We start from the raw sequence: 15,141 nt of genomic DNA, 5'->3' as shown, positions 1-15,141 counted from the left end.
CAAACAAGGGGTGTCAGTAAAAGAAGTTTGGTTTGCCAACCACCAACTGTCTGATTTTTTGCCATCCCCATCCACGAAACCGTGGCCATGGGATTTATTACAGACTGTTTGTTTTTAGCTGATATTGCTCCTAATGTCCTATTCCTGTGCAAATGTCATATGTATATAGGGTATGCTCGTTCACTTGCTAAGGCAGCAGTGATATGTCACCAGGATGGTAGCTATGTAAATACTTCAAATGTTTAATAGTATGTTATTTCCTATTTTCATCAAAAAAAAAAAAACCTTTGGTCATTGCCGGTCAATTGTCGGAGTTTCTGCCACTAGTAGAATATTCCGGTGGGTCTTTGGCAAACCCGCCGGAGTAAATTCGCGGGTCAATGTCCGGGTTTCCGGGTTGACCCGAAATGGGCAAATGGGTTAGGAATCCGGGTTATCGGGTAACCGGAGATAGGGCAAACCAGTGGGTCATGGGTCGGGCTGGTTCAAGCGAACCGAGTTGGACTGAATTAATTGGGTTCAGTTTACATTCATGGGCTTTAAAACAGATTGTTTTACTTTAAATTAGAGATGGGCTTTTAAAACCAATGAAACCCATTTCCAAGTTTTAATTGAAACTTTGAAATGGTCCAGCCCAGTACCATTTCCTTTAAAAACAGTAAAACAAGTCTAATGGACCCATTGGTCCAAAACAAATTATACAAAGACAGGCATATCCCTGTCTTCAACCTTCGCACAACAACACGAATAGAATGTGCCCAAAAAATCTGCCGTTAACCACGGCTTCACCCGAGTCCTCCGGCCTTGGGAAAACATTGGTGTAGGAATTTGAAATACCTGAGGCCTTTAGGCCGGCGTTCCTTCACCCGAAAAAAATGATAAAAGTTGTTCTTTAATGGCAGCCTTGGCTGCCAACGTTGGTAGCCTCGGCTGCCCCCTTTTTTTTTTTCTTTTTTTTTTTTAAAACCGTTATAGCAGGTTACTGTGGGTGGGAATCAGTTCATCACTGACCAGGCCGCCTCTATGAAACCCTTCGCCGTGCCAGAACGATGGACTGCCGGACAAGTTTTGTTCAGAAATTTCTTTCACTCAATCATAGCTTCGGCTATGGTTGTCTAGAAAAAAAAAATTCCATTGAGATCTATCCGAATCTCAAGACAAATATTTAATTCATACTTCTATTATGAACAATTGATCTAGCATGTGAAGAAGACCTGGCTCTGATGCCACTGTTGGATCTAAATCAATATCATGATCTATGCTTCACATGGCTAGAATACAATAAACAAAATAATAATAATAATAGGGATGGAATTATGTTCATACCTGTTCCTTTTGTTTGCAGAAGATCCTAGGTATCAAAACAAGATCGCCAAAGATCTACTCCTTGTGGTTAGCTTTCCCTATCAATATTATCATTCTGTAACTCCATGAGTAAAGTCACAAAATTAAATTGGGAGACGGTAGGGACCCAAGGTTGCTATAAATAAACCCCAGACCTAATCCATCCCCACAATGGACGGTCTGGATTAAATCCCTTTTAAGTGATTAATATGAGTCTAATAAATCAAATCATAATAATTGGACCTAAAAACCCAACATCAACATCTTGCTCTTTTTCTATTTGATTGTCACCATAATCTACTGCTCCGCACAATTCAGTCAACTTTCGAGTCTAATTAACCCAGAAGGCTCGTTACGGTTTTGATTAGTGTTCAGTTCAGGCTCAGAAAAACGGTTCTCATTCTCTTCTTCAGAGACAATTTTAGAGGTTTGAGGGCTAAGAAATTGGGATTCTTCAGTGTTTTCAATTTCTGAACTACTCTTTGAGGAGAAGCGTTCTAAAAGTTGCTTTCCCTCTCCTGTATCAAACCCTCGTTCTTTGTTGAGGTAGACATCAATTCGTGGATTGGGTTTGTAATGAAGGAACTGAGGCCGTGGGGAGAGGTAGTTAGTTCTTGGGTTGTAAGGAGGAAGAGATGGATCAACTTCCAAAGGAGTTAAAACACGGGATGGTGAAAGAGAACCCTTAACCTCAGACCCTAGATCTGCGTTATTGCATCTGGAGTCCGCAATTCTAGATTCTGGAGAAAGTAATAAGAGGTTAGGGGTTTCTGTGGGTACCTCAGAATTGACAAAGGCACCTGCGATTGAAGACCAATCGCCTTTAGGGTTTACAACGCTCTTCAAAACGTCAGGAGCAGGAGAGACCAAAGTCGCACTTGAGTTTTTGGGGCCTTCTGTAGAGCTTTAGAATCGAAAATAGTTTCTGACTTCAAACTGACCTCTTCAGTTATATTAGACGGATTAATAGCCTTGAAGGGAAATTTCCAATATAAAATGAAGTTCTGACAGCTTCATTCCTCTTCGTTAACAATTTCTTTCTCGTTGACGGATTGATTTTTGAAACAGCAGAAATCGTAGGAGCCATGAAACTCTTCGTTCTGTTGAAATAGTTGATGATTTTACTTTCGCGCGCTTCAGATTCTGGTCTTTTTCATTCTCTTTTTGCTCCTAGGAATGGCGGAGTTGAAGAGATGAGAAGGAAGGGTTCTTTGTTCAACTGAGAAAGAAAAAGATCGGTTCAGTTGTTCAGTTCAGATCGTCTATGGCCCAGCTGCCCATAGCGGCATAGTGGCCTGTGCGGCGCAAACTAGGCCACGCACGCAAAGACCACCTTACCCCCTCTTGGGCAAGGTGTTTGGGCAGGGGTAAGGTGGTCTTTATGCATACAATTCAGTCTGCGCTGCACAGGCTGCTACGGGCAGTGCACCGTAGAGGATCAAGGTCCTCAGTTGTTGCAATGGGATGGGTAAAATTGTCTTTTCAAAAATACTAACATGCTGACATCACTAATTATTAGTTAAAATGCTAACCCCGTTAGTTTTTGGGCCAAAATTGAAATATTTTTTCTTACGCCTCATTTGTTTAGAGGGGACTTAGTTGAAGTGGGAGAATTGGGATGGAAAAATGTTGATGTGGCACTTCAAAATCTCGTTCCAATCTTATTTGGTTAATTTGTGGCGATAAACTTACAAAAGTTGAGGGGGTACATCATCATGAATTGCTTTGCCTGTTGATGTGACACTTCAAAATCCCACCACTTTACTATCTAAAGTCCCACCAATATCCCACCAAATTGATGGGATTTTGGTGGAAAAAATTATTTTACCTCAACATTTTCATCCCAACCAAATCCTATCAACATGTGAATCCTATCTTCTCAACAATTCCACCCCACCCTCCCCTCTAAACAAACTGGGCCTTAGTAGGATTGCATTAATTTAACGGGATAGCGCAAGGGTGGCATTGATAATTTCCTTTAGAAGAAAACGAAAACGTCTAAACCGCAAAAGGTCAAGACTTCAAGTCTACATAATTTAAATTAAAAAAATAAAAGATACAATTATTTATGGGAAATAAATGAATACCGTTGATACAACGATCATAATTCGAAAACAGATCCTCAATGACACGCTGTCCTGTCCTGCCTTAACTGCACAAACACAGGGCCATGCGCAATGACCGCCTTACTCTTATCGGAACGCCTTGTTTGAGTGAGGATAAGGCAGTTATTGCATGCGACCCTATATCTACCCAGCACAAACCGGACAGCAGCTGCCCCGTAGAAGATCTGATCTTCATTATTCACGAACCAAGGGAAGGAATCAGGGAAGGCTGCTGCCAGCTAGTTTAGATCGTTTTCTCTACGTAGGCTGCTTTGACTTTTATGTTGGGTGTACACTTTTAATAAGAGTATGTGATGGCTTTTCGGCTGATAGATGCTTCTGGTGCTTCCTTCCCTTGTTTACAGTTCTCGCTAAAAAAAACGTAAAAAGAATTACATGGTGAACGTGACCTTACGGTCAGACACAAAGGGGGTCGCATCCCACAAATATCCATTGGCCCTTATGCACTCAGGGGCATACGCTTACACAGAGAACTCTTCCTCAATAAATAAATAATATTTCACTCAAGAGGGATCTATATGTTATCCATCCATGTATATTGATATCTTTCATGATAAGCCAATTAAATTATCACATAGAACGGTGTGTCTCACGATTCATATAGTGTTAGAGAGTTTCACAAAGAAAAGAGTGTGTGAGCAGGTATGTACATTATTTTCTTATACTCAACCATACCTAAACCTGATTTTCATATTAGCACGTGTAGTTTTTTTTATATGGGAAAAGGCTGCCATACCACTCTGCCATACCACTCGCATACCGCAAGCTAGCACAGCACTTGTTTCTCTCGGTACCCCCTTTGAAATGATGATCCCCTTGTCCTTCATGTATGATGCCTTCTCTCGTACCCCGATTGGTGTCATCTGCTAGTTTACCACACACAGGCAATGTGGATATCGCTCTCCCTTATATATATATATACCTTATGTTTGGCTCGATGAGCCTAAGTAATATTTTATTTATTAAATTTATTTTAAATGTTTTCCGACATCCAATCATATTCATAGAATCTCTGATAAAAAATTGTATATTGAGTTGGAGTTTAGCAGTATTTAATTATATGTCTTATAACTCATTATGGGATATTAGTCAAGTGAAATGTCTTATTTACAAACTAAAAAGTTTAGTTATGCTTGAAAATTTTGAGAATATTAATTGATTTACTATCTTTTTATTTAGGGTTATTATTCATGTAACAAGGGTGGGTTATGTTTGGAAAAATAACAAAATACTGAAAAGACCAATATGCAATAAGTAATGAACATTAAAAGATCAAATAGGTGGGGCAATTTAGACATATTTCAATTTCTTTATTAAAATTTATGATTATATTGTTAAAATGACATTTTTGTCTCACCAGGGAAACACTCTCATCACTGCAAGCTCATATAGGATTGAAGCTTTTAAAAATAAGACAATTAAAACCCTGGAGAATTACGAATTACACAGAACAAATTTGAACTTAGAAACAAGAATAAATTATTTCAAGCTGAAGAGAGAATCAAAACAAGCGATTCTCATCAAATTCAACAAAAAAAGATTCAGTAACTAACTCCAAAATGAGGGTGAAGGAAAATATGAAAACTAGAGCATTCACTCACTGTTCTACTTTTCCTGCTGCTGTTTTGCGATCTTCAATGAGGGTGAAGGAAAAGGAATAGATTTCTTTTCTTAACCTCCAAAATCCATAACAACATGGAGAATGCTGCCGTAGAGTTCTTTGCAATACTCGTCGGCCACTTCAAGGGACAGCTCCGTCGAAAACAACAGAAAGAAGTTGGGTTGGATCATGGTCGGGGAGTGAGACGAGAGAGATGTTGGGTTGATGTTTTAGAGAAGATGGTTGCCCAATTACATTTTAATCCTTTGATAAAAAATCTAATTAAAATTTTTTATTTTTTCGGATTTTCTAACGGTGGATGTGATTTCACTCAACTACCCTCGTAATTTCATTTCCAAGTCTCCTAAAGTGTAGTTTTAAGAAGGTACTTGATGTCTTGTTATGTTTGGATAAATAATAGACCCTTGTTATGTTAATAATTCCCCTTTTATTTATGATAATAAATAAAACTAAATTATTGGTCATAATTAAAAAGATAACAATCCCTTTTAGATTCTACATCTTCTCTCTTTCGAAGCAAGATTGTTGACAACTTAGAAAGACTCTACTCGAGATCGGTCAAGGCCGCGATATCAATATCGTCTTAGATCGGCCAAAAATAACCAAAATACAGGCTTTATCGGATCGGTTACTGTATCGGTCAAAAAAATATTAAAAAATTAAGAAAATAAAAAATAAAAAACAATTCTATAAAATATTTTTTTTTTTGGTAAAAGTTCTAAAAAAAGATTAATCACTATTATGACGGCTTCTCTAATCCCTAATTTTCTGTTGAAATTATCTTATCTTTATTTTTGTGTTGAGTTCATCTCCTCCACCTCTACCACTACTACCATTAACACTATTATCTAAAAAATCTCTAGGTTTAATGCCTACTAAAAAATGGTAAGATCACTCCTTTTTCTCTCACGGATTTGAGGCTCCAAATGTCTAAATCACGGCATGAAAGGCTCAAACCAGAAAATTTGGCTTTTAAAACCCTTTTTAAAACTTTAACGACCTTAAGCATATTTTTAAAATCCTAATCACCTTAGGCATATTAATGATTACATGGAATAAAATATCCCTTAATGGATTCTCCAATCAAAAACAGTAAGATTCCCCCCTTCTGATTTGAGGCTCCCAAATTTGTGAATCAAGACTTGAAATACTCGGTTTGAAGAACGAAGGAAAAAATATGGGTTTTAAAACTCTTCTGCAAATCATACGTATCGGATCAAATCTTCCAATTCAAACGGGTAATTTGATCCAGCTACCGATTCATAAAACCTGGACAGAATCCCTTTTAATCTCAGGATCAGCTTCAGTCGATACTTGAAGATTCTAGGTGTTCAACATTCAATCTCTTTCTCTGATTTGGATACACGGGCACTAGGCTTGTCAACCGGTACGATTTTGGTAATACGGTACGGTACCAAAAATAGGTACCCAATACCGATACCGTACCATACCGTTTAGGAATCCTATTTTTAATACCGCAACTGTACCGCTACAGTACGGTTTCGGTATGGTATGAAAACGGTATGTATATGATACGGTACGAAAATGATATATATATGGTACAAAAAATGGTATAAATTTGATTTTTATAAACAGTATGTATATGAAAATGGTATATATATGGTACGAAAATGGTATGCATACGGTACAAAAATGGTATGATCTCATTTTTGCATGTTTACACCCCAAAATGGTACGGTTACGGTACAAATTTGGTAAAATAGTACAGTTTCAGTACATACCGACGGTATGATCGTAAAATCCATTATCGTACTGTACCGTGGTCAATACCGTTTGATCATACCATATCGTACCATTTTTGCAATGATATGATTTGGTACGATTTTACGCGGGCGGTTTCGATTTCGATATACGGCTTCGATTCCAGATTGACACCCTTAACGGGCACAGCTATGACGCCACCTCCATCCAACACTATTAACCCTTTAGACTTTTTTTGGTTGTCCTTGTAGTGGGACAGTAGAGGAGGGGAAAGATGCGGCTCTGGTTATGGCCACACGATTATAAAGTCAACTAGCAAGACGAATTTTAAAGAAACCGGAGATGCTGATTGTGTTTACTTTTGTACAAATGAACAAAAGAGAGAGAGAGGTTTTTTTTACGGGGGAGAAAAAAAGCTTTTATAATAAAAGAATTGAACTATAAAATTACATTCTTTCGTAGTTTCTTCCTCTAGCGTCCTCCCCTACAAGGTGAGTGAGGACAGAAGGAATGCAATTGGGCCTAAGAAGGATCTCCTGGTCAGAGTGAACATAGCTCGCCAAGAAATCCGCACAAAAATTAGTTTTTCGAACCACATGCGTGAAGGTGCAAGAAGAGAACCTCTCCGTAAGGCACATAATATCCTCCAACAGCTCCATACAATGCCAAGGCACGCGAAACCACCCCTTGATCATGTGGATGGCACTCAGGGAGTCAGACCGAACATGGATCCGAGGGTAGGCATCGATCATGGCTCGGCGGAGGCCATTTCTGATTGCTTCTAACTCCATGTGCAAGATGTTGCAACTTCCCGAACCACTGCTTAGCCATCAACTGCGATGGTTCGGTGGTTGATGGCGGCGGTGGATACAGCGCCTTGATTCCTCAATCCTAACACCGCTTTTGATTTCCCGCCGTAAAGTAAGGCGGCAATGATTCGTAAACAAATCCGAAGGTTTTGTTTGGTTGTCTAGAAATGAATTGAAAAAAAAAGAAATAAAAAAAATAATTTAGATTAATAAAAGAAAAGAATAGAAATGAAATGAAAGGAATGAAAAAAAAATTATTTAGTTAAGATAAAAAAGAAAAAAATAATATATCAAGATAATAAATCCAAGATAGATGTGAGTCTTTTGAGAGACAGAGAGACCACATGACTATGAAGCTGACGGAGGAGACAACATGGACCTCACCAAGTGGTCAGATTGAGATTAATCGAAGAATTTCAAATCTGAAATAGAAACCAAGCAAATAGAAATTCTGAAATTAAATCAAATCCAAGAGTTGGATAGGCCTCAAACTTGGATCGAACATAACCCTAGGTAGGATCAATCAAACCCCTAAATTACATTCAAATCTGATGGTTGGATTCAAAGTAATTAAACAAACACCAATGCTCGTATCAAAATATGCAAAAAACAAAAAAACAAAAAAAAAAAAAAGTATATTTTGGATAGAATTAGATCTGCAGGTCAGATCTGTTCAATAACCTAGTCAAGAGGTCTCCTTCGGTATCCCTGTGCTGCCCCAAAATCTTGTCCAGATCTGATGCTTAGATCCTTCTCAGGTTGAAATCGACTTTGACTGAAAATAAACTCTAAAACAGAGCAACCACCAACCACAGGTATATTAATGACTTCCAACTGTACTCTTAACTCCCACAGAATATTAGAGGACAAGGTTGTTAGATTAATTTATACCTAATAGGGATAAAAATCAAATAAATAGAATCTCCATAGGTTGTTCAAGAACATAATACAAACAAATAATAAAGGGTCAGAGTAGAATTACTAACCTTGTTTCGAATCCATAGGGATGATAATCGCAGGTGAAAAATAAAGACTAAGGTGCTTCTTTTCTATTCCCAAAGATCATTGACTTGATGAGAATACCGTATGCAATAAGGATGATGAACTCTGTATATCTCTCTCTCTTTCCAGAATACATTCATTTAACTCAGATTGAGAATAATAATTGTGATGGGCTAGAGGGGGAGACCTATTTCTCTTTATATAGTGTTTCCTATAAGATCTCACTCATCATAATTCTAACAGGGATCTACCTGACCCACACTAACTCAGTCCACATCAGACTCATAATATAACTAAAAGACCTTTATTAGACCAATAATAGGTTAGCCTACTTTAGGAGATTTAATAAGAGTCCATAATTAGATAGAATATTAGTCACTAATTAAATAGAATTCTAACAAGGGTAAGGGGATTCAAGCAAGGAAGAAAAGGGAACTTGTTAAGATCGCTGTTGAAGGGCACCAGAGGGATCTCTAACTTGTCCTTCGCAAGCGCTACCGCTTCTTGAATTCTTTAAGCTCCATTAGACAATCGTGTCTCCACTGCTCCCCATCATCACCACTCCCTTCCGTTGCAATACAACCCCAAAAAATGAGTTCCAGCCGTAGAACCCTCAATCTACAACGCCCCCAATGCCTCAACCTCACAAAATGTATAGTTTTCTCGTACCATAGATGAGACTTTTTTGTTGACGGTGATAGAAATGTTTGTACATCCCGAGGTAATTTCAAATTTTGAAAATAGAATCTTCTCGCAACATTTTGCCATTCAAATGCATAGAAAATATCAAGACCCAAAAAATAGTACAGAATCTGTATTTTTTCTTTTTCTTTTTTTTCTATTTATTTCTAGACAACCAAACACAGCCTAAAGTTTTTCTATGTTGGTCTCCATTCCGTGTGAATTTGATGAAAATTTGGCTAAAAATAAATAAAAATTTGAAGCTAAAAGGGTCAAATAAGGGTCTTCGTCCTTTTTGAAAAACCACAGAGGTTATTAAAAAGAATGGTTGAGAGGTGAGAAGGAATTTCCTTCAAACACAGCCCTTCATTGGAATCTTTGTAGAAAGCCCTAAGTATAGGAACTGAAGCTATCTATAAGAACTAACAAAATAACTATGGCTTAGCCAGAAAGATGCTAGGGTTGTCCCTTGTTACCATCCCCAGTGGATCACTAACTTGCAGTCGGATATCCCCAGTAGAGTAGTCATATAGCTTATTAAGAGAAAGCGTTGCTATACACTTCCCTTTCTCGGTTAATATCACATGCTCTTAAAATCAACCAAGAATCTTTCAAACAAGATTTCCTTCACCAGCTGGGCGTGCTCTCCAAGCTTTCCATCTGTGTGTGTGTTTGAGTGGAACTCTTACAATCACTCTTGCACACGATTTCTATTTTCCAGATTTGGCATGAAGTCCTTTTTGAGATAAGATCTTATATATCCTAAGTTTCCTATCTAAAGGGATTACTATCTTATTGTAACAATTTCCTATCTAATGGGATTACTATCCTATTGTAACACTCACAGAATTATAATTGAATATAAGTGTGACCTCTCTCATTGAGAGATCACGACATTCTATTGCTTCAACATGGTATACTGAGCCATAGAAGCTCCACCGAGCAATTAACCTTTTTTGTTTTTCACCTATCTCTCCTTTCTTTCTCATGGAAGGTGCGTTAAACACAGCTCCTTCTGTTGTCGATCTTGACACCCTTAGCCCAACATCCACTCTTTCCCCCTCCCTTTCTCCTACTCCTCTTCACCATGCCAATCATTACATCTCTATCAAACTTACCTCCAAAAACTTCATCTTCTGGTAGACCCAGATAGAGCTGTTCCTTGACGGCCAGAACTTTTTTGGACATCTTAATGGAATAACCCCATGTCCAGAAGATCCTACTGCTGCTACTGCCTAGCACCATCAGGATTCGGTGATCCGCAGCTTGCTGATTTCCTCCCTTACTGAGGAGGTATTTCCCCTTGTGCTCGGCAAGCGTACCAGCCGTGATATTTGGTTGGCCTTAACAACTCCCTTCTCCGCTCCATTTGAGAGTCGCTTGATGTCCCTCAATATGGCCCTCTTTGATCTTGAACAAAAGGGTGATGAATCTGTGTCCCAATTTTTACAACATGCCAAGTCCATCGTTGTCGAGCTCTCTGCCGCCGGCCATCCTCTTCGTCCAGCTGCCTTTAATTTACACATCTATCGGGGTCTCAAGTCCAACTTCAAAGCTATGGTGTCCTCTCTTCTTACCCGGACAGACCCGATAAGTTATGATGATTTGCATGCCATGCTATTAAGCCATGAGTTTCTCCATGGTGCTTCTCTGAAGAAGCTCTCCATATCTGATGCAACGCCTGCTGCCAGTCAGCCCATTGCCCATAATGTACAGCGCTCCACTCCATCCGGAACCCCTGGTTTTTCTTCACCAAACCAGGGTGGCCGTGGTGGGCATGGTGGCCGTGGCAGAGGTTTTCGCGGGGGACGTGGAGGTCCCAATCAGGGTTATGGTCGGTTCTGATGTGCCATCTGTAAGCGCACGAACCATAGCACTGACCGGTGCTTTATCGCCCTCAACATGGCGTTCCCGTCTCTCAAGCATATACCTACCCTACCCACCCCACCCCACCCGCAGATCACTATAGCTACCATCCTTACCCTTCTCCTCCCATGGCCATGACCACTTATCCAAACCCCAACCCACCCCTTTTACCCACCCCTCTTCCCTCCACAATATTATCCTGGCATCCTAACACTGGTGCTTCTCACCATGTCACCCCTGAGATTCAGTCCCTTTCCCAATATGACGAGTATAATGGTCCGGATCAGTTGCACATTGGTAATGGTAAGGGTTTAGGCATATCTCACATTGGTTCCTCCTCTATCCCTTCTCTATCCTCTCGTTCTTTTTATCTTAATAATGTACTTCATGTTCCTTCCATATCTAAATCTCTTCTCTCTGCCATCAATTTTGTAAAGACAACAATGTTTTCTTTGAATTTCACCCATCTCATATTATTTGTGAAGGATCAGGTAACCAAGTCAATACTTCTTTCCGGCCCGAATAATGGTGGTCTTTACGAACTTCATCCTATGCCTTATCCTTCTGTGAACTCCGCTGTTTGTGGTTCTCTTGATTTATGGCATCATCGTCTGGGGCATCCACATGAGCTTCTTCTTCGTCATATGCTTAAATTAAATAATTTACATTTTCAATCGTCTACTCTTAATCATTTATGTAAGGCTTGTCAGCTTGGCAAGGCCAGTCGTTTGTCTTTACCTGTTAGTCTGTTACCCATAATAGGAGTTTATTTCCTTTGGATCTTATTCATAGTGGCATTTGGGGTCCATCCCCTACTGCTTCATTTTCTGGACACTGCTACTATGTTATTTTTGTGGATGATAATACTAAATATGTTTGGTTTTACCCTCTTGTATGCAAATCTGATATTTTTTGTATTTTACCCAATTTCAAGCCCTTGTGGAACGATTGTTTACTAGAAAAATAAAGGTTGTGCTGACTGACTGGGGTGGCAAATTTCGCTCTCTTCCTATCTATGTCTCCACATTAGGGTTTACTCATCGTCTATCTGCACCCCACAACCATGAGCACTGGGGTTCTGTTGAGCGTCGTCTTCGCCATATTATTGAGACTGGCCTCTCCCTCCTTGCTCATGAGCCTGTTCGACAGTCTTATTGGCACTTTGCTTTTGAAACTGCTGTCTATTTAATAAATCGGATGCCCTATTCTATCTCTCTTGGTGTTTCTCCGTTCCAACTTGTTTTCCACAAAATTCCAGATTACTTTGTTCTTAAAATTTTTGGGGTGTTTATGTTCTCCCTATCTTCGTCCTTACAATAGGCATAAAATGGATTTTCGCTTTGCACCGTGTATTTTTTCTTGTTACAGTCCTTCACATATGGGATACCGCTATCATGACATTGCTTACATAAAAGTTCATTGTCACACGTCATGTTTGCTTTGATGAGAGCGTTTTTCCATTTTCCACTACTTTTCCTTCCCCACCACCACCACCCGCTTCAATCCCAACTCCACATCCATGGGCATCAGCCCCTCTAGTATCTTTCCCATCTCCCACTGTGCCTGCCCCCTTACCGACACCCATTCCTTTGTCGCCATTATCCTCTACACAATCTCGTCATACACCACCTGGCCCACAATCGGCTCCATCTATCTCTCCCACCCAGTCGACCCTTTCTACACCCGCTCCACAACCGGCCCAATCCACACCGCTGACACCTACCCCATCCCCACCCTTGTGAACTAGGCCATTGTCTAATTATTATGGGGCTCCACTAGTCCCCACATCTCCGGTTCAACCCTCACCAACATAATCGCCCTCCCCTCCTATAATACCAGCCCCTACTCCACTACCCCCAATGCCTAGCAAAACCTCTACCCACCCCATACGACTTCGGTCCCATACACCATAGGCAATGGATGCATCTTTCTCTGCTGTTATTACTGAGCCTACATGTTTTTCGCAGGAAAATAAGGTTTCTGAATGGAGGGTTGCGATGGCTGATGAGTTTAATGCTCTTCTTCAGAATGGAACTTGGTCTCTTGTTCCCCGGTTACCTACCATGAATTTGATTGGCAGCAAATGGGTCTATTGGATTAAAAGAAAAGCGGATGGTTCACTTGAGTGCTATAAGGCGTATCTAGTACCAAAGGGGTGTCACCAACAACATGGCATTAATTATGGTGAGACATTTAGTCTTGTTGTGAAGCCAACCACGATTCGGTGCGTCCTCTCTATCGCTATATCTCAGGGTTGGCCTATTTGTCAATTGGATGTCCATAATGCATTCCTTTATGGCCTGCTCCAGGAGGAAGTGTATTTGTCTCAGCCGCCCGGATTTGTTGATCCCAACTTCCCTAATCATGTCTGTTGATTACAACGATCATTATATGGTCTCAATCAGGCGCCCAGGTCTTGGTTTCATCCCCTGTTTGAGTTTCTTGTCACTTTGGGATTTTATGGTTCAAAACCAACACTTCACTATTTATTCATCGGGCTGGCCGCCATGATTGCTATATTCTTATTTATGTGGATGATATCTTGGTCATGGGTAGTGACACCTCTATGGTCATGTCTTTGCTTCAACAGCTTTCTGGCAAATTTTTGATTAAGGACTTGGGCACTTTAAATTTTTTCTTGGGTGTTGAGGTGCTTCCTCACTCTAAGGAGATTATGCTCTCCCAGCAACGCTATATTTCAGATCTACTCAAGCAAGTTGGCATGGTTGATTGCAAAGAAGTTAAGACACCCATGTCCACAATGTCCGACCCCACTCAGTATCAGTCCATTGTGCGGGCCCTTCAATATGTAACACTTACCAAACCGGATGTCTCCTTTGATGTTAATAAAGTGTGTCAATTCATGCACGCTCCAACTGATAACCATTGGTAGCCAGTCAAGCGCATTCTGTGCTACTTGAAGGGCACTAGGCGTGCAGGCCTACTACTGGAGCGCTCTGCCTCTCTGTCACTTCAAGCATTTATTGATACTGATTGAGCCGGCGATAGTACTGATAGAAAATCAATAGAAGGGTTCGCTATCTTTCTAGGTCCCAACCTAATCTCTTGGAAATCTGGCAAACAACATACTGTTGCATCGTCGTCTACAGAAGCTGAATACAAGGCCCTTGCCGATGGCTTTGCTGAACTGATATGGCTGGAATCTCTTCTATGTGAATTTGGGTTTCCTCTTGCGAAGGCGCTTGTTCTATGGTGCGACAATCTTGGTGCCACATACCTGTCTACCAACCTAGTCTTCCTCGCTCGTAAGAAACATGTTGAGGTGGATTTCCATTTTGTTCGTGATCATGTTGCAAAGAAACAATTGCAAGTTCAGTTTATCTCTACCCATGACCAACTCGCTAATTCTCTCACCAAACTGTTGGCCTCATCTCGGTTTGAATTTTTGAGGGACAAGTTGAAGATTCGGGTGCCCAATTTTCCACCTTGAGGGGATGTATTAAGAGAAAGCGTTGCTATACACTTCCCTTTCTAGGTTCATATCACATGCTCCTAAAATCAACCAAGAATCTCTCAAACAAGATTTCTTTCACCAGCTGGGCGTGCTCTCCAAGCTTTCCATGTGTGTGTGTGTTTGAGTGGAACTCCTACAATCACTATTGCACACGATTTCTGTTACACCCGTAACCAAGTCATAACTCACTTAAACCTTTGTGTAGGGGCGGAACTCTATTATGTTGGTGGCCTCTGGAACATTACCGTTAAGCCGACCTTTAAGATCTTTGACATGTCGAGTGGCGAGCCAGTCGATGAGAGGTTTCTCGATAGGGATCAAAGAAGTTCATTGATGATTCCGCATACGTCAACCTTCCCCCGGGACCACCCCTCCCGAATGAGGGATGAAGGTACGTACCATTCTCATTGTCGAGTCCCCATTATACCCCGCTGGTAAATGGTGTGCCGACCCATAGGTGTGACCCTTGATATCCCCTCAGTGATCGAGACCCAC

At 40.4% G+C, this 15,141-nt stretch overlaps 1 protein-coding gene across 1 annotated transcript; it reads left to right on the top strand.

The window, feature by feature from the left end:
* The first annotated feature begins 10,700 nt into the window (after window positions 1–10,700).
* Window positions 10,701–11,150, top strand: LOC122659210. Its single transcript, XM_043854347.1, has one exon. It carries the CDS (start codon window positions 10,701–10,703, stop codon window positions 11,148–11,150), a length of 450 nt encoding a protein of 149 aa, XP_043710282.1.
* Window positions 11,151–15,141: the final 3,991 nt, after the last annotated feature.

This window comes from Telopea speciosissima, chromosome 4 (genome assembly GCF_018873765.1).
Source record: "Telopea speciosissima isolate NSW1024214 ecotype Mountain lineage chromosome 4, Tspe_v1, whole genome shotgun sequence".
Classification (NCBI taxonomy): Eukaryota; Viridiplantae; Streptophyta; class Magnoliopsida; order Proteales; family Proteaceae; genus Telopea; species Telopea speciosissima.
This window is presented reverse-complemented; position numbering and strand designations above follow the sequence as displayed.

Coding starts and splice junctions, on each gene's coding strand:
- LOC122659210 (XM_043854347.1), top strand. CDS start 10,701: ATGGCCCTCTTTGATCTTGAACAAAAGGGTGATGAATCTGTGTCCCAA.